We start from the raw sequence: 27437 nt of genomic DNA on the forward strand, positions 1-27437 counted from the left end.
GTGCGTCAAGTGCTCAGGCAACTGCGACAGCTGTACCTGTGATCAGCAAAGAAGAGGCTCCAAGATATGTGTGCTGTGGTGGGCCTCGTGTTCCCAACTGGTGTGACTGCCAGGCTGCCTCAAGCAGCAGCTGAGCCACGGACAAGAAAACAGCTCCAGTTCCAGCAGAAATGGACATCGATGCAGGAGAAGGTGCTGGCAGCCAGTGGACTATTCTATTTCCTTGGAGTGGCTGGGAAACCTCAACCGTTAAAATAGTTGTGTGTGTGTGTGTGTGTGTGTGTGTGTGTGTGTGTGTGTGTGTGTGTGTGTAGAGGGGGGAGTACAAGAATGGAAAGTGGCAAACACTGCCTGTGCCAAAGATGATGCACTGGAGGGTGGTAACACCATCATTCAGTGAACTCTTGCCCAACGCAACAGAAGCTAGCCAGCCTCAGCTGCCCTGCCCATTAACAGCTACAATACCACCCAATGAGAGTGGAGAGCAAGCCAGCCATGTGCGAAAAGACAGCAAGGGCTACATTAGGGCCAACAATAAATCAACAACGCCCTTCTTCATAAGACATATGCCGACAAGACATAGACAAAGATCAAATTTGTGCTCTAAGAAGTACAGAGTAGATTCTTTGAGCGGCAGATTCAGAACTGAGTGCAGCAATGAAAATTACTGAAGACCCACAACTAACAATGGAGGAATGGGTGCCACAGGTGGAAGAAAACCTTGAAGACCAACCAAGAAGTGCAGACTGACGAAGTTTTTTCAAGTGGAATGCTGGTAATCCAGGAGAGACAAGAACTCATATTAAACATTAATGAGAAAGTGGTACAAACAGCACAACAGCAGAGAGGAAAACAGCCACGTACCACAATGGAAACATCCTGCGGCAAAATAAGGTGTCAACAGAAGCAGTTTTAGCCAGTGCTTTGGGAGGTTTCCCCTGACTGTACGGTAAATATCTGAACTGTCCCCAACAACACCCTCCCCATATATTCCCACTGGGAAAACAAAAACCTGCACAGCATCACAGAAAAACAATGAAGCTGTGAATAGAAAAACCAAACCCAAAGGCTGAAAAAGGGTATACAAAAAGCCTTCAAACAGCCTGCCCTTCTCCATAAGACAAGGGAATGAAAAGTTAAAAATACACAGGGATATGAGCCATAAACAAGAAAATGGATTTAGGAGGAGTACAGCATCTGATCAGAATGTTGTGCAACTGTACTGAAGGAATTAGTTAGGATGATGTAGGGCCAGACTTTTTTGGCAATGGCAGTAAGGACTTCTGATACAAGAATTCACTCTCATTCTGCCAGAAGCCTTGTCAAAGACAGCAGAGGAGCTCACAGAAGTTACCCTCTTGATCTTGGGGTGGGAAATTGCCCCTAAAATGCAGCAATGATTGATGACAGGATGCTGAAGGCAATGGAAATCACTGCATTAAAGACATACTATGTATCCACGTGAAATGTGGCCTGCAGTTGGAAATGTGTCATGGTGATCTCTACATTGACAAAAGAAATCTGGTTAGCCCCCTCCCCCCCCCCCCCCCCCCCCAAATTAAATAACCAATGAACACACAACATTATTAGTCAGAGTACATGGAATGTGAAAAGCTAAAAAATTTAAAAGGGAAATGCAAGGGCTCAGTCTAGATATGGGGGGGGGGGGGGGGGGGGGGGGGGGGGGGGGGGGGGGAGCAGTAACTCGAAATGGAAAAATGGTAACAAATTCTGATCAGATATGATGTTGCAATGTGCAATGACAATCACAGGTGGCAATGGCTATGTTCCATCATGAAACTGGTCAGCAGCGAACGGGGCCTGTTAAGCACATAATGGCAATGCCAGCAGTGCGGATTATCTCATTTGACAGATCACAAATAACTTTATCAATACAACCTGACAAAGATGAAGAAGGTACGAACATGACCTGACAGGTATATAGTGGCCAATCAGTATGATGGAAACCCATTGGGTTAACCTCGACATCAGCAGGCAGGAAGGGAAGGAGAGGAGAGAATCAACAGGAAGTGATCACTACCAGAAAGGACACTGTGGAGCGACCAATGTACGGAAGGACGAAGAGGAGAGGAGGGGTAGTGAGGCAAAGATCAGTAGCAGAGAAGGTCTCTCATGCGGCAATATAATGAGTAGGGAAACCATCATTAAGAAGGCACACATCATGGTCCAAGAGAAACTGGTCAATAAGGAGCCCACAACTTGATGAAAAAGCACTGCGCCACAAAGTGTGATGGGCATTAAAATCCCCAAGGAGGAAGAAGGGAGGGGGAGTTGCTAAAGTAAGGCAGGTAGGGCAGCAGGTGTAGGTGGCCTTTCGGAAGGGAGACAGAGATTGCAAACCATGACTGACTGCAGTGTCCAAGTGGACCTGGATGGGAGCTCTTAAAAAGTGGTACGAAGGGAAAGCCAAGTACTAACAATGTCCAAATAGACCAACGTGCAAACACCACCGGAAGCCCTCAAAGGGCCGACCCGGTTCCTACAGAAAGCACAGAACCCCACGAATGGTAAGTGAGTGAGCAACAGTAAACTGAGATTCTTTGAGAACAACACAAACTGCCAAGTAAAATGAGATAAGGGATTGCAACTCTGGGAGGTGACACGGTAGTATACATGAGACCCCCTCCTCCTCCTCTTTTGTAGGTCGAGGGGGCAGGGAAAGGTGAGAGAGGGGGGGGGGGGGGGAGGGAGAGGGAGAGGGAGAGGGAGAGGGAGAGGGAGAGGGAGAGAGAGAGAGAGAGAGAGAGAGAGAGAGAGAGCAGGCTTCTCCTAGATCCAGAACTGGGTCACACTGACTGTGTGCACCACAGCTGAATTGTTGTAACAGCTCTCCAGCCTGGGTGATGCTGGTGGAAGGGTCCAGAAGGGAACCCCACCACCAGCAGGCACCAAAAAAAGGGCACTCTTCTGGCCAGGGAGCAGAAGAGACACCCAAAGATGGGGCGGGGTGCGCCATGGGAACTACAGGAGAGAGGTAGAGGAGCGGGGAGTAGGACTGGGGTAAGGAGGAGGGAGAAAGGATGTAACAGAGGCAAAGTTAGATGTTCATTGACACAGGACGAAGTCAGTCACATTTCTCAAAAGCCTCAGTGCAGAATAAATGATAAAGGGATTTTGTCTCTTACCTTCTTCTCCTTCTTATAAGCCAGGCAATCTGGTAAGCATGAAGAAATGATCACGACAATTCAGACACACTAGCTCCCCTCATGTAGTGAGGGTCTACATTCACCACGTAGAGGGTCGAACACACAACAGGAAGACACGTGCCCGAAACGCAAGCATTGGAAACACCCCATGGGTGGCAGGATGTATGGCTTCACGTCACACCAATAACAAGTAACCTTGACCTTCTCTGGGAGGGTATCTCAAATTCCAGAATAAAGGTACCAGTACCAGTGCAACTGTATTAGCTTTCTGAATATAACGAACAAAATGAACTCACTGTCGTTCCACAATGGCCCAGAGTTACTTATCAGTTTGAAGGGTGATGTCCCTATAAAAAATGACTCCCTGAACCATATTCTAAGACTGGTAAGGAATAATGGACACTGGAACCTTGCCCAGAGGGTCACAAGCCTGAAGGGCTGCAGGACTGGGTGGCAGAAGTAATTTTGATCAACAGCAAACCCAACCGCATCTACTGAGAGACACCACTTTGCCAAACTTTTCTTCAATATTTTCCACAAAAACATAACGGCTTGGTGGCGGTGAACCTGTCAACATCAGTTCTAATGCAGACCAGGTAGCGTGAAAAGTGTTTCACCCCAGGATGGTGAGTCCGGCCCCTCCTTCCAGAGTGTAGCAAAGGAAGGGAAGACTGCAGGGTTATAAGAAGCAGACTTGAATGATCCGTCAGCAACTGAAGAGATGCCTGTAGATGAACAGCCAGTTTTTTTTGCAGTTAATATGTTTCATATGCAAACATCCAACCTGAAACCACCCATCCAGATCATGGGCTCTCTCTGTGGGCACCACTCTGCCACAGCAAGAGCCCTCAGGCAATGCAGCTGTTGCCACGAGTTCCAATGCTGCAGGACAGGAAACCACTCCTAGGCATACACAGGGAGGCAACAGCTCAGGTATCATAAGTGAGATCCCTTTTTTGTCAGTGGGCTTCCATGCTGTGTGTGTGCATGTGTACATGGAAAAATTTAGAAGTGGAGGTCAAATCCCAAAAGGGGATCAAAAATGCCAAAAAGGAAGGATGAAAAAGAAAAGGCAAGTGGAATAAAACTGGGAGTAACACAAGAAACCAGGTGGATAACTAGGTCGATGTAAGTAGGAATACTGAGAGAAGGGAAGGAGGTTGCAGAGTGGGAAGGAGCATGGACAGAGAAGGAGGTGCAATGGGATGGAAATGCAGCCCGGGAAGGAAGAATGGGTTGCAGTAACTCAGGGTCCCATGTGCTCTATGCATGAACTCACAAAAGAACCCTGGGGCCCCTGGAGGGATTCCTGCCGAGTTACACCATGGTCAGACAGTGATTACAAAAGTAGATATTGGATTGTAAGACAGACCCAGGGACAGATAAAGACTCAGTTTAAGATTTAGTAATAATCATGAGTCGACTGAAATTTAAGAGAATAATTCAGAATAATCAATGTGGAAAGAAACAGGATAGGCCTATTTAAGTACTGAGGAATGATAAGGTGTGTTTCAAAGTTCTCTATGGCTATACATCCTATACAACCACAACAGTTAGTTCACTGAAGATGAGTGGGTATCTCTAAAAAGCACTAGTGCAGAATCTGGAAAGACAAAAAGATGTACCACAATGTAAATGAGAAGAGATCTTGGGTAACAGAAGAAATACTTAACTGACTGACAGGAGAAGGAAGGATAAAAATGTTCAGGAAAAGATAGGGAAACAGCAATCTAAGTCACATAGGAATGACAAAGTAGTACAGAGGTGCTAGATGCAATTTTATACACGTCAAATGCAAAGAAAATTGAAAAAGAATGAGCGATTCAGCACATAGAAAAGTCAAAATGACTTGGGTGAAATTAAAAGCAAGGGCATCAATATCAAGAGTGGAGGAGGAATTCCACTCTTACACATAGAGAAGAGAATAGATAGATGGAAAGAATAGACAGAAGGCTTCTACAAGGAGGAACTGTCTGATGATGTGATAGAAGAAGAAATGGGAGTCAGTATGGAAGACAGAGGATCTAGAGTTAGTGCCAGAGTTTAAAAGAGCTTTGGAATAATTTTTAAAAAATTATGATTTAAGACATATCAGGTTTCCAGCAAAATCACTTCCACAAAAATCCTGAAGTTAGCAATGGCAACTAAGTGAAAAAACTATATACAATCAGTTTAATAGCACACATACCAAAGTTGCTGACAAGAAAAGAAGAATGAATAATCTAGAATCTGTTAAATGATGAGCAGCTTGGTTTAGGAAAGAAAGATACCAGAAAGGTAGTTTTGATGCACTTTATAGTAGAAGCAAGACTTAATAAAATTCTAACGCATTAATACAAACAGTTCACCTAGAAAAAGTGTTCGGCAATGTAAAATGTTAGAAGAAAAAAATTCTCAGAGAGACAGGTGTCAGCTATTGTGAAAGATGGGTAATAACAACACTAGTGAACCCGGCAATGTTTTGCATCACCCCAGTTTCCAGAACTTGGGAAGATAGATGTTGGCTGTGGATATTGTATCACAGACACAGTCCCTTTGACTGTTCAGGGATGTCACTAAAGCTGCCCAAAGATGTAAACAACTTGCATGACAGCACCCGTTAGACATAGGGCGTCCAACAGCCGGTCAGTTCCAGACATTCCACCAGGAAGGAGGTACATGGCTCGTGTTGCCTGTAGTTCAATCATGCCTAGATGGTCAATACCACGGTTTGATCACATCCACATAGTTACTTTGTGCTAGGAAGGGCTATCAACAAGGGTAGTGTCCAGGTGTCTCAGAGTGAACCAAAGCAATGTTGTTCGGACATGGAGGAGATATAGAGAGACAGGAACTGTCAATGACATGCCTCGCTCAGGTCGCCCAAGGGCTACTACTGCAGTGGATGATCGCTACCTATGGACTATGGCTTGGAGGAACCTTACAACACCACCACCACCATGTTGAATAATGCTTCTCGTGCAGCCACAGGATGTCGTGTTAGTTTTAGTTATGTCATGTTCCGTAGATCATTTTCCCGATTATTTTATCGATATGATGTGGAACAAGTCAGATTACAAGATATATACACACACACATGAATAGTGCTAATATTAATACTACTGAAATTTATAGTTCTACACATGAAACTACATTTAGAGGTACCATTTTTTTTTCTCTCCCCCTTCTGAAACAGAAACTCGTCCATGGAATAGGAGTTGTACAAAAGAAATGATTTTAAGCTAGATTTAAAACTTGATCTGCTATCTGCCAGACACTTTGTTGTTGGGCAGATGATCAAAGATTTCTGTTGCTGAATAATTTACTCCTTTTTGAGCAACTGATAGCTTCAATAACAGATAGGAAAGGCCATTTTTCCTTCTAATGTTGTAGGTATGAACATCACTGTTCTTCGCGAATTGAGATGGATTATTTCTAACGAATTTCATTAGCAAATATATGTACTCTGATGGTGCAGTTAAAATACCTAACTCCTTGAAAAGGTGCCTACATGACATCCTTGGGTGAACACCACTAATTATTCTCACTGCTCTCTTTTGTGCAATCAATACTTTATGTGCAAGTTGTGAGTTACCCCAGAAAACTATTTCACAAGACATTATTGAGTGGAAATATGCGAAGTACGTTAGGAGGATGATCTGTTTATTACCAAGATTAGTGATTATACGAAGAGCGAAAGAAGCTGAACTTAGTAAGTTGTTTGAGAAGCTCAGTAATATGCTCCTTCCTGTTCAAGTGGTCATCAAATGTGAACTCCCAAAAATTTGGAGAAATCTACCCTGTTAACTGAGCCCTGTTCATGTTGTTGTTGTTGTTGTTGTTGTGGTCTTCAGTCCTGAGACTGGTTCGATGCAGCTCTCCATGCTACTGTATCCTGTGCAAGCTTTTTCATCTCCCAGTACCTACTGCAACCTACATCCTTCTGAATCTGCTTAGTGTATTCATCTCTTGGTCTCCCTCTACGATTTTTACCCTCCACGCTGCCCTCCAATACTAAATTGGTGATCCCTTGATGCCTCAGAACATGTCCTACCAACCGATCCCTTCTTCTGGTCAAGTTGTGCCACAAACTTCTCTTCTCCCCAATCCTATTCAATACTTCCTCATTAGTTATGTGATCTACCCATCTAATCTTCAGCATTCTTCTGTAGCACCACATTTCGAAAGCTTCTATTCTCTTCTTGTCCAAACTATTTATCGTCCATGTTTCACTTCCATACATGGCTACACTCCATACGAATACTTTCAGAAATGACTTCCTGACACTTAAATCAATACTGGATGTTAACAAATTTCTCTTCTTCGGAAACGCTTTCCTTGCCATTGCCAGCCTACATTTTATATCCTCTCTACTTCGACCATCATCAGTTATTTTGCTCCCCAAATATCAAAACTCCTTTACTACTTTAAGTGCCTCATTTCCTAATCTAATTCCCTCAGCATCACCCGACTTAATTAGACTACATTCCATTATCCTTGTTTTGCTTTTGTTGATGTTCATCTTATATCCTCCTTTCAAGACACTGTCCATTCCATTCAACTGCTCTTCCAAGTCCTTTGCTGTCTCTGACAGAATTACAATGTCATCGGTGAACCTCAAGGTTTTTATTTCTTCTCCATGAATTTTAATACCTACTCCGAATTTTTCTTTTGTTTCCTTTACTGCTTGCTCAATATACAGATTGAACAACATCAGGGAGAGGCTACAACCCTGTCTTACTCCCTTCCCAACCGCTGCTTCCCTTTCATGCCCCTCGACTCTTATAACTGCCATCTGGTTTCTGTACAAATTGTAAAAAGCCTTTCGCTCCCTGTATTTTACCCCTGCCACCTTTAGAATTTGAAAGAGAGTATTCCAGTCAACATTGTCAAAAGCTTTCTCTAAGTCTACAAATGCTAGAAACGTAGGTTTGCCTTTCCTTAATCTTTCTTCTAAGATGAGTCGTAAGGTCAGTATTGCCTCACGTGTTCCAGTGTTTCTACGGAATCCAAACTGATCTTCCCCGAGGTTGGCTTCTACTAGTTTTTCCATTCGTCTGTAAAGAATTCGTGTTAGTATTTTGCAGCTGTGACTTATTACACTGATAGTTCCGTAATTTTCACACCTGTTTCGACTCAGGTCTTTCAGTGCTCTGTCAAACTCTTCACGCAAAATCATATCTCCCATTTCATCTTCATCTACATCCTCTTCCATTTCCATAATATTGTCCTCAAGCACATCGCCCTTGTATAGACCCTCTATATACTCCTTCCACCTTTCTGCTTTCCCTTCTTTGCTTAGAACTGGGTTTCCATCTGAGCTCTTGATATTCATACAAGTCGTTCTCTTATCTCCAAAGGTCTCTTTAATTTTCCTGTAGGCAGTATCTATCTTACCCCTAGTGAGATAGGCCTCTACATCCTTACATTTGTCCTCTAGCCATCCCTGCTTAGCCATTTTGCACTTCCTGTCGATCTCATTTTTGAGACGTTTGTATTCCTTTTTGCCTGTTTCACTTACTGCATTTTTATATTTTCTCCTTTCATCAATTAAATTCAATATTTCTTCTGTTACCCAAGGATTTCTACTAGCCCTCGTCTTTTTACCTACTTGATCCTCTGCTGCCTTCACTACTTCATCCCTCAAAGCTACCCATTCTTCTTCTACTGTATTTATTTCCCCCATTCCTGTCAATTGCTCCCTTATGCTCTCCCTGAATCTCCGTACAACCTCTGGTTCTTTTAGTTTATCCAGGTCCCATCTCCTTGAATTCCCACCTTTTTGCAGTTTCTTCAGTTTTAATCTACAGGTCATAACCAATAGATTGTGGTCAGAGTCCACATCTGCCCCTGGAAATGTCTTACAATTTAAAACCTGGTTCCTAAATCTGTGTCTTACCATTATATAATCTATCTGATACCTTTTAGTATCTCCAGGGTTCTTCCATGTATACAACCTTCTTTCATGATTCTTAAACCAAGTGTTAGTTATGATTATGTTGTGCTCTGTGCAAAATTCTACCAGGCGGCTTCCTCTTTCATTTCTGTCCCCCAATCCATATTCACCTACTATGTTTCCTTCTCTCCCTTTTCCTACACTCGAATTCCAGTCACCCATGACTATTAAATTTTCGTCTCCCTTCACAATCTGAATAATTTCTTTTATTTCATCATACATTTCTTCAATTTCTTCGTCATCTGCAGAGCTAGTTGGCATATAAACTTGTACTACTGTAGTAGGTGTGGGCTTCGTATCTATCTTGGCCACAATAATGCGTTCACTATGCTGTTTGTAGTAGCTTACCCGCATTCCTACTTTCCTATTCATTATTAAACCTACTCCTGCATTACCCCTATTTGATTTTGTGTTTATAACCCTGTAGTCACCTGACCAGAAGTCTTGTTCCTCCTGCCACCGAACTTCACTAATTCCTGCTATATCTAACTTCAACCTATCCATTTCCCTTTTTAAATTTTCTAACCTACCTGCCCGATTAAGGGATCTGACATTCCACGCTCCGATCCGTAGAACGCCAGTTTTCTTTCTCCTGATAACGACATCCTCTTGAGTAGTCCCCGCCCGGAGATCCGAATGGGGGGACTATTTTACCTCCGGAATATTTTACCCAAGAGGACGCCATCATCATGTAATCATACAGTAAAGCTGCATGCCCTCGGGAAAAATTACGGCTGTAGTTTCCCCTTGCTTTCAGCCGTTCGCAGTACCAGCACAGCAAGGCCGTTTTGGTTATTGTTACAGGGCCAGATCAGTCAATCATTCAGACTGTTGCCCCTGCAACTACTGAAAAGGCTGCTGCCCCTCTTCAGGAACCACACGTTTGTCTGGCCTCTCAACAGATACCCCTCCGTTGTGGTTGCACCTACGGTACGGCTATCTGTATCGCTGAGGCACGCAAGCCTCCCCACCAACGGCAAGGTCCATGGTTCATATGCTACATCAATTGTCGGTATGACTATTTGGTGTACAAGGCTGGATATAGTGAGTTTTTTCAAAATCAAGGGAGAGCCCATTTTCTGAGAACCGCCTAATAATTCTTTGAATGACATCCTTAACAACATCTTCAGCTGCTTTTTCTGGAATGGGATTTATTGTAACACTCATGTCATCTGCAAAAAGTACTAGTTCAGTTTGCTGAACGTTAAGTGAGAGGTCATTCATATGAATAAGGAACAGCAGATTACCTAAAATTCAACCCTGTGGGAGTCCCTTTGTGATAACTCCCCATTCACTAGAATTTACCACCCTCCCAACATTATTCATGCTATTCAGCACAACTTTTTGCTTTCTATTCATTAAGTACGATTCAAACCAGCTGTGTGTATAGCCTTCAATTTCAGAAAACCTGAGTTTTTCTAAGATTGTGGCATGATCCACACAGTCAAATGCCTTGGAGAAATCACAAAAAATACCAACTAGCGATAATTTGTTGTTTAGGGCTTGTACTATTTGATTGATAAATGTGTAGATAGCATTCTCAGTCGAATAACCCTTCCAGAATCCGAACTGTGACATGCTGAGTAAATTATTTTCACTTAAATGTGAGACTACTCTTGAATACGTAACTTTTTCGAATATTTTAGAAAAATGATGTCAGCAATGAGATTGGTCTATAATTATTTAAGTCACTCTTGTCCCCTTTCTTATGAAGAGGTTTGACAATTGCGTATTTCAATCTGTCTGGAAAAATTTCCTACGACAGCGAAGCATTACATATATCGCTAAGGACTTCACTTATTAAATTAGAACAACACTTCAAAATCCTGTTAGAGACTCCATCAACAGCCACATGAGCTCTTGTTTTTCAGTATATTTATAATTCCCTTAATTTCAGTGGGGGATGTTGTGCTATTTCTAAAGGCCTAAAGTCCTGGGGAATGACATTTTCAACATATTTTTTTGCTTCTTCAACTGAACCTTTTAACCCTATTTTTGCTGCTACATTCAGAAAGTGATTGTTAAAAATATTTGAAACTTGTGAATTATTACTCACATCATCATCATTTAGCTTTATTGCTATGGTATGCTGTGCACTGTCAGGCTGCCCCATCTCCCGTTTGACAATATTCCATATAGTTTTTAATCTTATTATCAGCATCATTAATTTCTGTCAGAACACACAAGCTTCTCGACTTCTTAATGACTTTCCTTAAAATATTGCAATATCTTTTGTAGTAAGCAAGTAACTTCAGTTCCTGACTTATTCTGGCCTGTCCATATATTTCCCTCTTCCTCTTACACGATATCTTAATTCCCTTAGTAATCCATGGCTTACTTGGATAACGTTTCAGGAAATCAACTCTCAAATATTGAGACACATTTACAGTGGAATAAATTGAATTTGGCATCAACATCATTATCTGTGTATACTTCATCCTACTCTACCTCTTCTAGACTAGACTTAAAACTCTGTATCCTGTTCGCATTAATAAGCCTCCCTGCCTTGTATGAACCTGCCTGAATCCCGTAAGGTGCTATATGTGTTATTTCCATTAACTGTGCATTATGATCAGATAGCCCATTACCAACTGGGTACACATTAATTGCTTCTGCCTGAGCAGAATGTTATCAATATGTGACCAACTATCCTGCTGCACATGAGTTGGAAAATTTACAACAGATACTAGATTGAAACAACCAAACAAAGATTCTAGCTCATTTTTCCTATCCGTATCTTTTAAGAAATTTACATTAAAATCACCACAAACCACTAACTGCTTCTTTCTGTCTGGCAGGTAGCTCAATAATGCCCAAGATTTTTCATGAATAGCTGTAAGTTACCTTGAGGGGATCTGTAGATTGTTACAATTACTATAGGAGTATATTGCAGTAGCAACTCACAAGTACACGCTTCATGGATCTAATCTACACAAAAACTATTTGCTTCACTATTTTTAACTTTGTGTCCAGCTTTTATATAAGTAGCAACTCCTCCTTTCTCCATGTTGACTCTACACGAATAAGATGCTAATTTGTAATCCCTTAAATTTAACTTCTCCATCCCTGCGGTTACATGGCACTCACAGAGACACGAAACATCTATACCTTAAGAATTTACCCCATTTTCTAGGCATTCAAGAAGCTCATCTATCTTATTTTTCAGTCCTCTAAAGCTCTGATGAGACACACAAATTTTATTTCTTTGGATGCTGCTACAGACATTATGGCACTGTTCTGTTTAAATCTCTTTCAATACTCTCTGTCTGTAACCTGACTCTAACCTAAAAAATGTGTTCCTCTGACCCAGTAATCAGAGGTATTTTGTCTTGTGTGCATGTGCCATCCCCCCCCCCCCCCCCCCTACATTTTCTGCAAGAAGATCAACAAATCTATCCTTCCCCCTCCTATTCAGGAGCAGGCCATGACTAGTGTAACCCAACCTCCCAATTGCATCAACAGACAGAGCACAGATATGAGATTTAGTTTCTGCCAACAGTAACCCCTCCAGCTCTGTTAACATGGTTGACAGCCGTATTAACCCAGGGCTGGTCATGGCGCTGCAAAACATCCACAAACCCCATGCAAGTGTGAGCTGTTGCTGCACCTATTACATCCAGGTCACACCTAATACTGTAATCCGAATTGCTAGCCAGGCTGTTTCCTGCTCTTCCTACTATAAGAACATGGTCCTCACCATCAAAATCTTTGCACAAGACCCCTAGGTTTTCTGTAACCTGGCTAAGCTTTGCACTAGGTTTCACAATGCTTGAGGCCTGGTACTCTACTCCTAGCCCATCCTGTAGCAACTGGCCTACACCTCTCCCATGACTGCTACCTAACAGCAGGACTCTCTTCTTTCTACTTGACTTTACTCCCAACCTAGCATTACAACTGTTGCTGTGAGTCTGCTGCATCCTACTTTGCTAAAAACTGTTTGAGGCTCTTCTACTTCAGGTAACAAATCAAACTGATTGCTCAATGGAATCTGAAAAGTGATTTCAGGGGTTTTCTTCTTCTGACTACAACTTGTAACCTGTGCCCAGCCCCCATTGGCTCTTTCCCTCTTCAACTGTCTAATTCAAAGTACACCATTTCTAGTTCAGCCTGAAGGGCACAAATCTTTTTTCCCTGTTCCACAATTTTCTTGTCATGGCTACATAATCTACAACTCCATTGGCGAGCTTCATCTGGCACTATAACAGCTTCCTCGTACAATCTCCCCATTGAAACACCAACCCACAATACTGACATTTCACTCCCATGCTCACTAATCTACAACATCCACATTTGTCACACATGACGGCAGATTAAACAATAAAAATTACACTACAAACAAACAACACAAATACAAACAATACAAATTACACTACAAACAATTCCCCTACACCAATTAATAATTCACAGAAAGTAACTCAGCTTATTGTGAGATGAGTAGAGGACTTCTGGACGTCAGGCAAATGTAGCAGCAGGTGAATGTAAACAGTGCAAAGTTAATTGCTGGCATAGGTTATCGTGGCAGAAATCACGAAATGAGTAAGAAACTGAAGAGGCTCGATTTTCTAATGACAATACTGAATTACGTATAAATACTCTAATGGAAACAGAACCACCACATAATGACTTTACTGCACAATATGGAAAATTAACTGTGCGAAAGTACAGAAAAACAGAAAACACGAACCGAATGCAAACTCCTCATAATACAGCTACATAGACACTACCCGGAAATTACTGAATAATCATGTAACTTATTGCGGTCGATAACAAAAACAAACCCATGCCAAAGGCTTGCACTTTAGAGCAGTTATCCTTTCAAGAAAACTACGCAAGTAAAAGTGAAACCTTCAATACATAGATCACAATAGATACTAATTTACTTATTTAAGCTACAATATTGCCTCAAACTGTGTGCAATAGGCTGCATGACGAGCAACTTCACTCCCGACATCCGTGGCGAGGTCCATCTTTGCAACCACACCACCATGCAGCGGGTACAGATGGGCCCAACAACATGCCGAATGGATTGCTCAGGATTGGTGTCACATTCTTTTCACCAATGAGTGTCACATATGCCTTCAACCAAACAATCGTCGGAGATGTGTTAGGAGGCAACCTGGTCAGACTGAATGCCTTAGACACACTGTCCAGCGAGTGCAGCAAGGTGGAGGCTCCCTGCTTGTTTGGAGTGGCATTATGTGGGGGTGGACGTACACCGCTGGTGGTCATGAAAGGTGCCATAATGGCTGTACAATACATGGATGCCATCCTCCGACCGATAATGCAACCATATCAGCAGCATACTGGTGAGGCATTCGTCTTCATGGAAGACAATTCGTGCCCCCATCGTGCACATCTTGTGAATGACTTCCTTCAGGATAACGAAATCACTTGACTAGAGTGGCCAGCATATTCTCCAGACATGCATCCTATCAAACATGCCTGGGATAGACTGAAAAGGTCTTTTTATGGACGATGTGACTCACCAACCACTCTGAGGGATCTACGCCAAATCGCCATTGAGGAGTGGGACAATCTGAACGAACAGTGCCTTGATGAACTTTTGCATAGTATGCCACGATGAATACAGGCAGGCATCACTGCAGGAGGACGTGCTACTGGATATCGGAGGTACTGGTGTGTACAGAAATCCTGGACCACCAACCTCTGAAGGTCTCACTGTATGGGTGTACAACATGCAATGTGTGGTTTTCATGAGCAATATAAGGGGCGGATATCATGTTTATGTTGATCTCTATTCCAGTTATCTGTACAGGTACCAGAAAGAAGATGATGCAAAACTTTTTTTGATGTGTGTAGATCCTACATAGTTTCCAATAATGCATATTCCATAGTAGTATTCTAATCATAAGCTGACAAGCCGTACGTACCATTTCCTCTTTTCTGTGAAAACCAAATGCAAGGACGAAAACAAAACGGCACATAGCTGTGTATACAATTTTTTTAAAAAAATAAAGAATGTATATGGGAGAAACACTGTATCTATGGTTTGAATGGACTGCTATTGTAGTTAAAGCTGAGTGAAAGGAAGAAAACAAAACCGTGCATTTTCAGAGTACAGCCGTTTCTTTCTTGCAGTTTGTTTCAACAGAAAACCAAAAAAGTTTTTTATGAAAATATTTAGCCTATGTCCACCTGAAGATTTATTGGACTGTTGTGTAAAAATTTGAAGTAAAAAGGTCAGGAACTTATTTATAATTTCCCTAACAATGTTTTTTTACAAAAATTTGAAATACATTGGTTGAGAGTTTTACTAACATGTCTGTCTGATGTTTATTAGAGTATCGCGAAAAATCTGAAGTAAATCTGTCAATAACATTTACTATATGGTATCATTCCATGCAGTAGAACTGTTTTTATTTTGTATGGATATATTGACCTAGTCTTAAAACCCACCTTCTTGCTTTCTGGTGATTCATCTCTCGGCCTTGCACTATCCACAAACTTGCTGCTTTTTTCTGTGTCTGAATCATCTTCTGAGGCATTTTCTGTATCTGAATCACTTTTCGCACCCTGAAGAATCTCTGGTGTTTGCTGTGGCTGGGACAGGTCACTTTTGAGTCCTGTGATTGTCTTGTATGTGAGATCTTCTCCTTCACCCGCTTTTGCTTTTGTAATATCTCTCTCAAAATCTACAACCTGCAGCAGACATGAATTGATAGAATGGGACTCCAGGTATAGCACACATGAAACTAAATACTCAAATAAACCAGATCAAGTTACAGAAATATACAAGACAAATAAAAATAGCTATCAAACTGTCTTAAAGAGAGAGAGAGAGCAAACTCACTCGCTCCTCGCCACCACCACCACCACCACCACCACCACCACCACCACCACCACCACACCTATTAATGTGTGTGATATTTAAACTATACTTAATAGTTTTCCTTCTCCTACATTTTTATTTAATACCCTTGAATTTCATACTTATAATTCAATTTGCAATATTAATGTAAGGATTTATGCTTCCACTTTAATCTTTTCCAGTTTTCAAACACTCATTGTTTCACTTTCACACAGAGCTGTGCATCAAACATATTATTCAACAAATGCTTTCCCTGTTCTAGAGAGTGTTTACGTAAGTTCATTTTTGCTGTCTACTAAGAATGGTTCTGTACAGACAGTGAAACCCTCACTCCCCCTCCACTTCTCCTCAAGAAAATCACTTTTCCAAGCACAGAATTTTTTGCCAACTCTTTATTAATGAGTATCTCATCTAGAAATATTATTCACGGAGGTGAAATTGAGATATCTGAATTTCCTAATTCTGTGTTTGAACACAGTAAAATTGAGGCTTGGCACTAAGTATCATTAAGAGATATTACACATCCTCAGGGTGAGAGAGTAGGTGTGGCATAAGAAGGAGCAAGAACATTTTGAGATTGGGTGGGTGACAGAACATCACTTTAGGAGGGCTGGGAAGGATTGTAGGCAGTTTGTTCCGCATTTATCATAATGATGGTAAGTTGCTGAAGCCTGGCGAAGGATATGCTCAAGTTGTTCCAATCCATGATGATGTGTGATGAGGTAGCTGGATCATGAGGGCGATGTGAGGATTAGGTGCATGTGTGGATCTAACATGAAAAATGTTTGTCGACTAGGTTTGGGATACTGCCAGTCTGTGAAGGCATAATATCTTATAATATGCAAGGGACTGCTCGTCGCTGCTGATGTGTCATCCACAGATTGCCTTACTATACTATAGAGACCTTAGCTTGGAAGAGATGCAGGTACTGTGGGTGGCTAACGGGTTTGATATGGACTGAGGTTTGAATTGTGCTATCAGGGAAGTGTACATCCATGACCAGGAAAGGGGCACTATAGGCTGAGGACACCCAGGTGAAGTTGATGAGGGACACTATGTTGCAGTTGTGAAAGAAAGAGGATAGGATCTCGGCCCTGGGTCCAGACCATAAAAGAATCGTCAATGAACCTGAAACTGACAAGGGGTTTTGGATTTTGGATGGCTAGGAAGATTCCTCTAGATGGTCCATAAACAAGTTGGCATAGGAGGGTGTAATGTAGGTACCCATGTCCAGATCTGTTGGTGTATCTTGTTTGCAAAGGAGAAATAGTTTTGCATAAGGATGTAGTTTGTCAGATACATAACGAGTAGGTTCAGAGTCAGTACAATGTTGGAAGAGGTAGTGTTCAATAGCAGCACCACCACTGGGCATGGGTGGTGGTGGTTTATAGGGAGGCAGTGTCAATATTGGCAAGGGCACTGAAGAGTAGGAACCATTTGGTAATGGGGTGAGCATAGTTGAGAGACAATGAAGGAAGTCAGAAATGGATGTTATCCTAGACATCTGGGATGGGATCATTATCCTAGCAGGTGGAAGAATCATGCCAGGTTCATCACAACTGTGGCAGAGCCACTGTCTGCAGGGGCAGGTATTAAAATGGTGTCTGTCTTAAGCTTTGAGTGGCTGTTCTTTCCCCCTGCTCAGAAATGAGGAATGTCCTAACCTAATAGTTCCCAACCTCCCAAAGTAGTAGTTCATCACCCACACTCTTGCCTATGAAATATCCTAGTCCATCCTAACACTACACATACTCCCAACCCTTGCCACAGAAGTCATACCATGAGAAGGACATGGGTGTGAGACTTGTCTAAGCATCCACTCGGCACATCCTACACCAATCCTGCCAGAGGTAGCACTACGTGACAGTGAGAGCAGTCATGCCATATCATATCACATCATGCAACAGCTCTGCTGTAACTTCTATAGAGTATTTTACGTGAGAATGACCATCAACCAGCTGTCCACCCGAATGCATGGCAACTGCAAACTGGGCCCAGAGCAGAGTCAACCACCCAGTGGCAGAACATGCTACGGAACAAAACATGCTCGATTTCAATGGATGCTCCCAAATCTATACAATCTGGTTCCTTTCCACAACTGCAACGTCTCTGAATTGCCTAGATGGGAACTGTTCTTCCAATGCACCCATCCATCCATAAATACTTCTGGTCTCAATGTCTGACAGCTCCTGCCCCACACTTGGCTCCAACCTGTCTAACTTAACCCATTCTACACTCACACCCTCCCAACGTCAGTGTCCCTCTTTCTTCTTCTGTCAAATACTAACCCCCCCCCCCCCCCAACCACTCCACCATATTATCGTGCACTGCACACAACTCCCCATTCCTGCTGACAGAACAAGTTCACTGTCGCTACATTCCTAACCCTTGAGCCAACTGCTCTCTCTTACAGCTGTCAGCCACCTTACCCCACCTCTCCAACACATTTCCCCACCTATCTCCACTCAGCCACTCCACCTGAGAAGTATTCATACCCCAGCTTAACAGCAGCAGAGGCATAACATACTCAGAAGAGTTCCTGTCATACGCTTTTGGTAATCACAGTTTCTGCGGTGTAATACAGCTTTAAAAATATTAGCTGTAAGAGTTAAAAATCACCACAGTGAGGAGAGTACCTTTCCTGATACAATAACTACATGTATGTTGTTACAGTCTTCAGCCCAAAGACTGGTTCGAAGAAGCTTTCCAAGCTAAAGCTAGTCCACACCGTGCAAGCCTCTTCATTTCTGCATAACAACCACAATCTACATCCATCTGAACCTGCTTACTGGAGGCCTTGGTCTCTCTACAATTTTTACCCTTACACTTTCATTGCCAAACAGAATTCTTTGATGCCTGAGGATGTGCTCCGTCAACCAGTCCCTTCTTTTGGTCAAATTGTGCCATAAATTTCCCGTTTGGCAGTTCCATTCAGTATCTCCTGATCTATTATCTGATCTACTGGTCTAATCTTCAGCAGGCCTCTATAGCACCAAATTTCGAAAGTTTCTACTCTCTCCCCTTTCCTCTATTGCTTATCAACCACACTCCATTTCCATACAAAATTACACTCCAAATGATAAGAAACAGGTGGATCCCTTCCGACTGTTCCCTCTCCCCCCCCCCCCCCCCCTTTCATGCCCTCTGACTTCTCTGCAATTTATCTTCTGTTTGCCTTTCTTCAAACTATCTTCTACAATAAATTGTAGGGTCAGTATGGCCTTATGAATTACTACATTTCTCTGGTACCAAAACCAATCTTTTCTGAGATTGGATTCTAACAGTTTTTCCATTCTTCAGTAAATTATTCATGTCAATATTTTGCACCCAAATTAAAATGATTTCTTTTTCAAATTCTTAACATTTTTCCTGCTACCATTTCACTTCAGCTTCCCTTCCTATTTATTTCATTCCTATGTGCCTTATATTGCCATTTCCTGTCTTATCCTAAACAATTCTGTACATCCTTCCATAGCTAATCAACAGAAATATTTCTTCTGTTACCCTAGTTTCTCTGCAGTTATCTTCTTTGTACATATATCTGTCTTTCCGACTTCACTAGACAGAGCACTGATGTTGTCACATTTTTCTAAGTAATCTTCAGGCTAAGCAACACATGCAGCAGTGACTGTGTTCTAACCTCACCCAATTTTTAACATACTGTACAGACATTCTTACCTCCTGTAGATTCTTTGGTATGTAGGCTTTCTTGAAGACTTCTTCTTCAATTTGTTCTTGAGCTGTTGTCTCTTCCAGAGTTCTCGAAGCAGCTTTTTCTGAAACTCTATCTAAGTATTCCTCCATATTTCTCTCCGTTACAGTTGGATCAGTAATGAAGTCAAACAGTTCTTTCACTGTCATTGTTGCAACTCCTTTGCGCCTAAAAAAGTCTGTAAATAAGGTGGCGTTCTCTAATGAGAAAGGAGCCTATTGATACATTTTATTAGAGACATAGTAAGCACACCAGAGTTAACTTATCTAGGATAGCTCATAACCAAGAAGCACAAATAAGTGCCCGGTTTCACATACTAGATTTAATAAGGTTTCACATATTGTACTGTAATAATACCCCTCCCACGAACACATATATATCACTGCAATGTATATTTAAAGTACACCAATATGCAGTATGATTCCATGTTAGTTTAGCACAAGTAGCATACTTAAACAGTAATATTACATCCGACCACATGAGGTACTTGATAACAGAGGTTTACTTAAATCTAGGATATTATATACATTATAACAACACAATGCTTGATTTCAGTATCCTGTAAGTCAGAATGACACCTGAATTGGGAGTGAGAGTAGCCTTATTTAAGTCTATTTTAGGTTATTGGAGAGTGGGATGGGGAGGTCTCATTACAACACTCATAACTTCTATGTTCAAATTGATTCCAGAGAACTTTAACTATTTTTGGAAGCAAACTAATAGTTGTCTAGCAAATTGTCAATTTTTATTTTCATTCATCTTCATACTATTGAAGTTAACAAACTGGAAACAGGTTATACGAAGTTGTGTGACCATTTTCACATTTTAACTGCTTATGCTTTTCTGAGTAATACAGGGATGATTATTTCCCAGATTACTGATGGCAAGTCATCCTCTCTTGTGCTGCCTTTTGATAAACAGGTCTGCAAACAGTATATGTCCCTTTTATGCTAAGATCACTACAGTTGTTTCAAATTGCCTTTCTTGGAATTCCAAAATGATCTGGTTTTGGTAGGGATAAGGTACAAAAATGACAAAATTATTTCCATGACAGTAGTGGCTGGTGCTCATTTGCATTGGTAGGATGCGGGTCACAAGTCAATGAACTTCATAACGGAACTGCTCCAAACTGTTTCACACAACCTCCAATTGTGTCATAATGCTTCAGAACCACTAGAAAAATTGTAAATATGGTAATTATACACTTACAAATTTATGTCTAATCCAACAAATACTAAAGCTAATAATAAAGTATGTACAGAAGCGAACTAAATATTTTTTGTGTTGTGTGTGTAATAATGTATTTGGTTGATGTGCACCTAACCACTTGATCTGTAGCTTCTCTTCCACACTGAATTAATGTATAATGTAAATGGATAGGCTAAAAACTCATCTCACCAAGTGGTGACAGGAGAACACACTTAAAGTTATTTAAGTTTGCAAGCTTTTGGAACCAGTGGCTCCTCCTCCTAGCAGACGTGTTGAAGGGGAAGGAAGATGGCTGAAGGAAAAGGACTGGTGAGGTTACGGAGATGGGGAATGTTCAGGAAAGTCACCCAGAACCCTGGGTCCAGGGAGAGATGAGAGAGAAAGGCTGGTTTTGAGGACTGCACTGGATGAGATTTGAAAATCTGGGAGCTTAAAGGTGGAAGAGAGGGTAATGCGCATGACAGGGAGTACTGCCAAAACACCAAACAAGTTAATGAGAGCAGAACGCTAAGTGCATTGTATGTGTTGTAGAGGTGGGAGTTGGGAAGGGGGATTTGTTTGGGGGGGGGGGGGGGGGGGGGGGGGTGATAGACAAGTCAGAAAATGAGAGAGAAAACTAAAGGGAGTGGAGAAAGGAACAGTTACTGTGAACAATTGGCGAGACTGAAAAAATTAATGTAAATTAAGGCCTCATGGGTGGCAAGAACCAAGGACATGTTATAACACCAGTACCCAAAGCAAAGTTCAGAAAAATTGTCTCCAGGGAAGAATTCAGATGGCACATGTAGTGAAACAAGCACCGAGGTCATGACTGGCATGTAGTAGAGCGTGAGCATGTTCTGCAACAGAATATTGTTTTTTTTTCCCCGTACACATTCTCTGTCTATTCATCCTAACTCATAACATAGCCATGCTGATGTTAAAGGGTGAGCAGTGTTTACATAACAGCTGGTGTACAATGTATGTCATTTCACAGGTGGCTCTCCCTTTGAGAATATGTTTTGCCAGTTACAGAGCAGGTAAAGGTGGTGGTAGAACAGTGAGTAGATCTTTCATTTATCCAATTACATTACATTTTAAAACACTGATTATTTTCATTGATATAGTAACTTAAAAGATGCTTTTAGCAAACAGTCTTCTTTATATGGATCGGTACTGAGAGATGGCACCATTTGCAGTTTGCAGCATTTCTCGTTGATGAATGACAATGGGAAGGGGGTGGCACACAGGAGAGGGGTGGGCAGAGGGGGGGAGGGGGGGGGAAGGGGGGCAATGCGGGGCAGAACAAGCATCACACTGTGTTGTGCATCAAGAGTGCACTTAATTCATGCAGCTGCTGCCTCGACAGCTAGCTTCCCTCAACAATGGAAGTTTTGCTGTTGCTTCACTGTATGGTCCCAAAGTTTGGCCACTGGGTCTTAAAGCTTCCTATATTTGCCAATTTCTGCCAACTGAGAACTAGAGTCAAGTTGTTTAAGCTAGACTGATTCAAAATATTTGATAGAATAATAAGTGAAACGGGAAACCTATCTCACAAATAATACATCATTTCATCCCATTTTAATTTCCTACCAGAGCTCTATCTTATTCTGAAAAATATGCAGTGTACTGGAGAAGCAGTCAAATTCGGCTACCTTGACAATGGACCATGATACAGCTGCTAAATTTGACTTCAATGACTTTATCAATGAGTTTTCTGCACTCAGAGCAAGGAAATGGAAAGTAAAATTATAATAAGAGCTCAATTCTTGAAAAGGAATTTGTTGTCAACACTTGATTACAGACCTTTTTGTTTTGTTTCCCAATTAATAATTCATACATTGTTAAGAAATTAAAAGGAGCAAATAACATCTGTTCTTTATTATATTATGATGATTGGTTTGTGGGGCGCTCAACGGTGCGGTCATCAGTGCCCATACACAGCCCAACCTTCCCTCCCCCCCCCCCCCCCCCCCTCTTCACACACACACACACACACACACACACACACACACACACACACACACACACAGAGTCCATGATGAGGACAACACAAACACCCAGTCCCCGGGCAGAGAAAAACCCCAAACCAGCTGGGAATCAAAGCCAGGACCCCGTGATCCAGAGGTAGCAACACTAGCTACTAGACGACAAGCTGCAGACACTTTCTCCCACAAGCTACAGACTATCTATAATACACCATGATAAAATCAATGTACAGCAGCTATCACAAACAGTAACACAGACTTTGTTTTACTCTACATACTTTCAATAAGTTTGTACAATTTGTAAATTATTTACTACAGTGATACATGTAACACCAGAGCTGAGGTCCCAATGAACAACAAAGTGCTGCACAATAAGAGATACAATTATAAACGAAGATATTAGAATAGAATGCATTATTTTCAACATGAATCAAAAAATTCAAAAATATAATGAAGATAGGGGAGAGCACATCATGTGAATCTCAGGCTACAGATTCCCCGGAAAATGTAAATAATAATAAGTTGAGTGGGAAGACAGATACTGGAAGACCTTGGGGGATGGGGAGGGGGAGGGGGGGGGAGAATGACTCACTGTGAGTTCGGAACAGGCAACACCCTAATTGTTTTAAGGAATATGACTACAATGATGAGACATTTAATTTGTTCTGTGCAATATTTTTTTGTCAGTATAGCTCACTGACTTAATATTTTTCAGCAACACTTCATTTTTTTATCGAACCTATCTTGCAAATTACAGAATTTACTATATCTGTGTCGAAAAAAATAATTGCAGAAAGGTAGTCACATACATCATCTTCCCTGCATACAAATGATTTCAGACTAACTTCACCAAAATTTCACAAGTGCAAACTGATGACTGCCATGCAAGAGTGTGTGTGGTTGTGAAATAGAAATATAGCACAATTTGGGCTTATGGCATTTAATGCACTGTGGAACTCTTTCATTGGTATTTCTTGTAGAGAACTTTATTGATTGCTTTTGTAAAGGGCATACATTCACAGTGGAATATGATGCTGTTTGTGATGGAAAATGTGATGAGCATTCACACAGAGCCTTTACTCAGCATTTTATTGCACGTGGCTTTTCTGTCAACAGCGACTCTGAGCCTACAAACAGCCTTTTTCCAGAACTGTTCCATGGGTAACAATACATTTTACTGCCTACGATAACAGGCACTCTGATGCCTTGATATGAATCAGGAAATTAAATGAGTTAACATATGGTGTGTAATAACAATGGTGAAAATTTTGACTGGAGACAAGACTTGTGCCAGTGGCTGAGGGAGTAGGACCATGATTTCTACTGCACAGTTATACATGTAGAGGAGAAAATTCCTTTTAATGATGAGTTAGACAAAGTATACAATGGATATTGTAAAGGAGACTACAGGATAATCTTTGGAGATATTAATGTTAAACAGCCTAGTATTGGAAAATAAATCTACATGATTACCCAAATGACAATAGGAGCAAGTTTGTACAATTTGTTTCCTCCACAAATATGGTAGTGCACAGAAAAAATTTTAACCACAAAGATATACATAAAATGACCCAGAAATATCCAGACTGAAATACTTTTAACCAAACTGACTATCTCCCAATATGCACAATGTCTGTTCAACAACGGATGCAAGGTGTTGTAACAGTACTAATGTTGACTCTAACCATTACATCAGAATAGCAACAATCGGAAGTTGAATATCTAATGCGAGGTATGTATATGGATTTCATGCAAGTAAATTCCATATTGATTCACTCAAGGAGCCTGAGGCTGCTCAAAGACTTTCTGACCAACTAAAGTGAGACCTCATCCACTTACCCTACAGTGAGTGTATCTAAGAAATATGCAAGAACCTAAAAGCCAGCATTACAAAAACTGTTGATGAAGGCCATACACAGTGGCTTGTATGATGGATAGTGTACATTACTAACAGCAATTAAATATGAGGTCTACAAGAGAACACAACAGGTAAACCATACCCAAAGATCTGTGGAGATTATAGAACAGTGAGAAGAGAAGAGAAGAGTAAAGTTGCACTAATAGAAAAAGAGAGAGCAAGAAAAGAAAGAAATGAAACAGCTGAAAGGAATGAATGAGGAGTAAGTTAAATAAGATCCAAAAGGATTTCCAGTCTAAGACACATTTATATAGAAGTACAGATGGTTCAGTTTTGAATAGTGATGAAGCAATATGTAAAAGATGTGATTAACAACTTTAACTGCTGAATGAGCATTTAGCTGAGAACCAAAGAATCTTACCCTCTATAAATACAAGTCAGAAACATAGAGACCAGTACCAACTGTTGGGGAAGTGGACGCAGCCATCAAAAAGCTGAATAATAATAAGGCCTCAGAGATGAATCTAATACAAGCATAATGTAAAAATGCAAGAAACAAACTTGTTAAACATTTCCAGTAGTTTATAATTACAATTTGGGTAAATGAAAATATCCCCAATAATGGAACATAGGTATCATATGTCCGTTACACAGGAAATGTGGTATCGTGGCATGCTCCAACTATAGGGGATTTGTCTATTATCTACAGCACATAAAATATTCTGCAGCATCCTCTTTAGTAGGCTTGTACCCTATGCTGAAAATGTAGCTGGTGACTGTCAATGTGGATTTCATGAGGGAAAATCTATTACTGATGAGCTCTTCAAGACACAGCAAATAGAAGAAAGTGAAAAGAATTTTGGACTGATACACATCACCTTCTTATAGACTTCAAATCAGCCTATGACAGTATCGATGGAAGAGTGCTGTAGACAGCAATGGTTCCCAATAAACTGATTGCCTTAGAGAAAGCTACTATGAACAACACCTGGAGTCAAGTTAAAATATAGAATCTGTTATCATGTGCTGTCACTACAAAAAGATGGAGTAACACAAGCAGATGCATTATTCTGCCTTCTGTTTAATATTGCCATGGAAAAAGGTTATGTGAGATGCATGAGTCAATACACAGGACTATCTTGTACTAACCATATGTAGATGATACTGAAAGAATTTCAGGAACAGCAAGAGCAACAAAAGAAGGTTTTCCAAGTCTTGAAAGAGTTGCTAGAAAGATGAACCTATAGATAACTGGAGGAAGAACTAAGTATATACCCATAACTAAGAAAGACTATCCTAATGAGCCTCCATTCATCTTCTTATCAGTTTGATTTCACGTGTAATTTCACTTCTATCAGAAAAACTGTTCCTGAAGTTTCAGCTCTGAAATCCAAAATTAATAAATTAATGTTGTCCACCAACAAGTGCTACCATGCCATCAGGAAACATCTGAAATCTAACCCACTGTTCGAGAAAACTGAAGTTATGATACAAAGTTTTCGTAATGCTTGCACTAAAATATGGTCTGAAACATGTACATTAACGAAATTCAGTGAAGAGAAATCAACACATCTGAAAGATTTTGTGACAAATTATTGGATCAGTGGACGAAACTAGTATCTGGGGGAGGAAATTCAACTATGAATTACAGAATCTATATAATGAATGAGACACTGTCACCTACATTAAGATTAGAAGGCGGGAATGGACAGGACAGGTACTGAGAGCTAACAACAGAATGATCAATAGATATTCAGTGGAGTCCCTGAAAGAACCAGGAGAGCTGGAAAACCAGAGTTAAGGTGAGAGAAAAGTGCCAGAAAGGACCTAAGGAAAATCGGAATTCAGAATTGGAAGAGTTTAACACTAAACAGCAAAGAATGGAATAATCCTCTACAGAAGAGCAATGCTCATAAAGGGCTGTCTTGTCATCGCCGCTGGTGGTGGTGGTGACTGACTACATAGTCTGTTTATCACTTACTGAGCCAACTTACTGAGCTTAATCTCTTAACTCCCTAGAACAGTTTCTGAAATAAAAGTTTAAGACATGCAGATCCATGAAACTTACATTTCCATTTGCAGCTTACATTTCCATTTGCAGCTCAAGGCAACACTTGAGTTATATTAATATGACAAGAACCAAAACAACAAAAGTTCATTGACATGAATGCAATCTCTACCTCAGGCCAAAATTTCATCCTGTCCTTTTAGTTTTATTCAAATATTTTCTGTTTTGCTGCTGTTGTGATCCCTGCACATTACACTTTGCGATTATAATGTTTTCCTCACTTGCTCAGATGCTTCAAATGTGACATAACTATACTCTTCCTTGTACAAATGTTCTAAGAAATCTTTTTCTGACTATTTAAATGTTCATATAAAGGCATATCAATAAGACAAAGTCAAATTTCTGAACAGACTAGACTCTCTGAAGATGTGAGTGACAATTTCGTTTTCATCATATCACCACAAGAAAAAAGGACAGCTTGTGGAATAATAAAACTAAATTCCATACCTGAGATATTTGTACAGTCTTTCCTTAAGAATTCCAATGCATGAGGATGGTCATGTTCTACTGACTGAGACACATCTATCACATAAATTTGACCCTCGTGATACCTGTAAATAAACAAAAATCTGGTGAAGAGAGTTATACTCTGACATTTCGGGATTTTAACAAGCTTCAGTACTCGCATGACCACTTTGCCAAGTTATGAAAGATAATAGTGCATTATACATAGCCATAATACCTGTGTCTAA

General features: G+C 40.9%; 1 protein-coding gene across 1 annotated transcript in view; it reads right to left on the minus strand.

Moving 5' to 3' along the window:
• Positions 1 to 27437, minus strand: part of LOC124788010 (serine/threonine-protein kinase RIO1) — a 125819-nt gene that overhangs the window by 19085 nt on the left and 79297 nt on the right. The window contains exons 7-9 of the mRNA XM_047255056.1: positions 27193 to 27296; positions 19610 to 19821; positions 15520 to 15762 (exon numbers count right to left, since the gene is read on the minus strand). Coding sequence (XP_047111012.1) covers positions 15520 to 15762; positions 19610 to 19821; positions 27193 to 27296 — 559 coding nt within the window. The remainder of the gene's footprint in view (positions 1 to 15519; positions 15763 to 19609; positions 19822 to 27192; positions 27297 to 27437) is intronic.

Source organism: Schistocerca piceifrons, chromosome 3 (assembly GCF_021461385.2).
Source record: "Schistocerca piceifrons isolate TAMUIC-IGC-003096 chromosome 3, iqSchPice1.1, whole genome shotgun sequence".
Lineage (NCBI taxonomy): Eukaryota > Metazoa > Arthropoda > Insecta > Orthoptera > Acrididae > Schistocerca > Schistocerca piceifrons.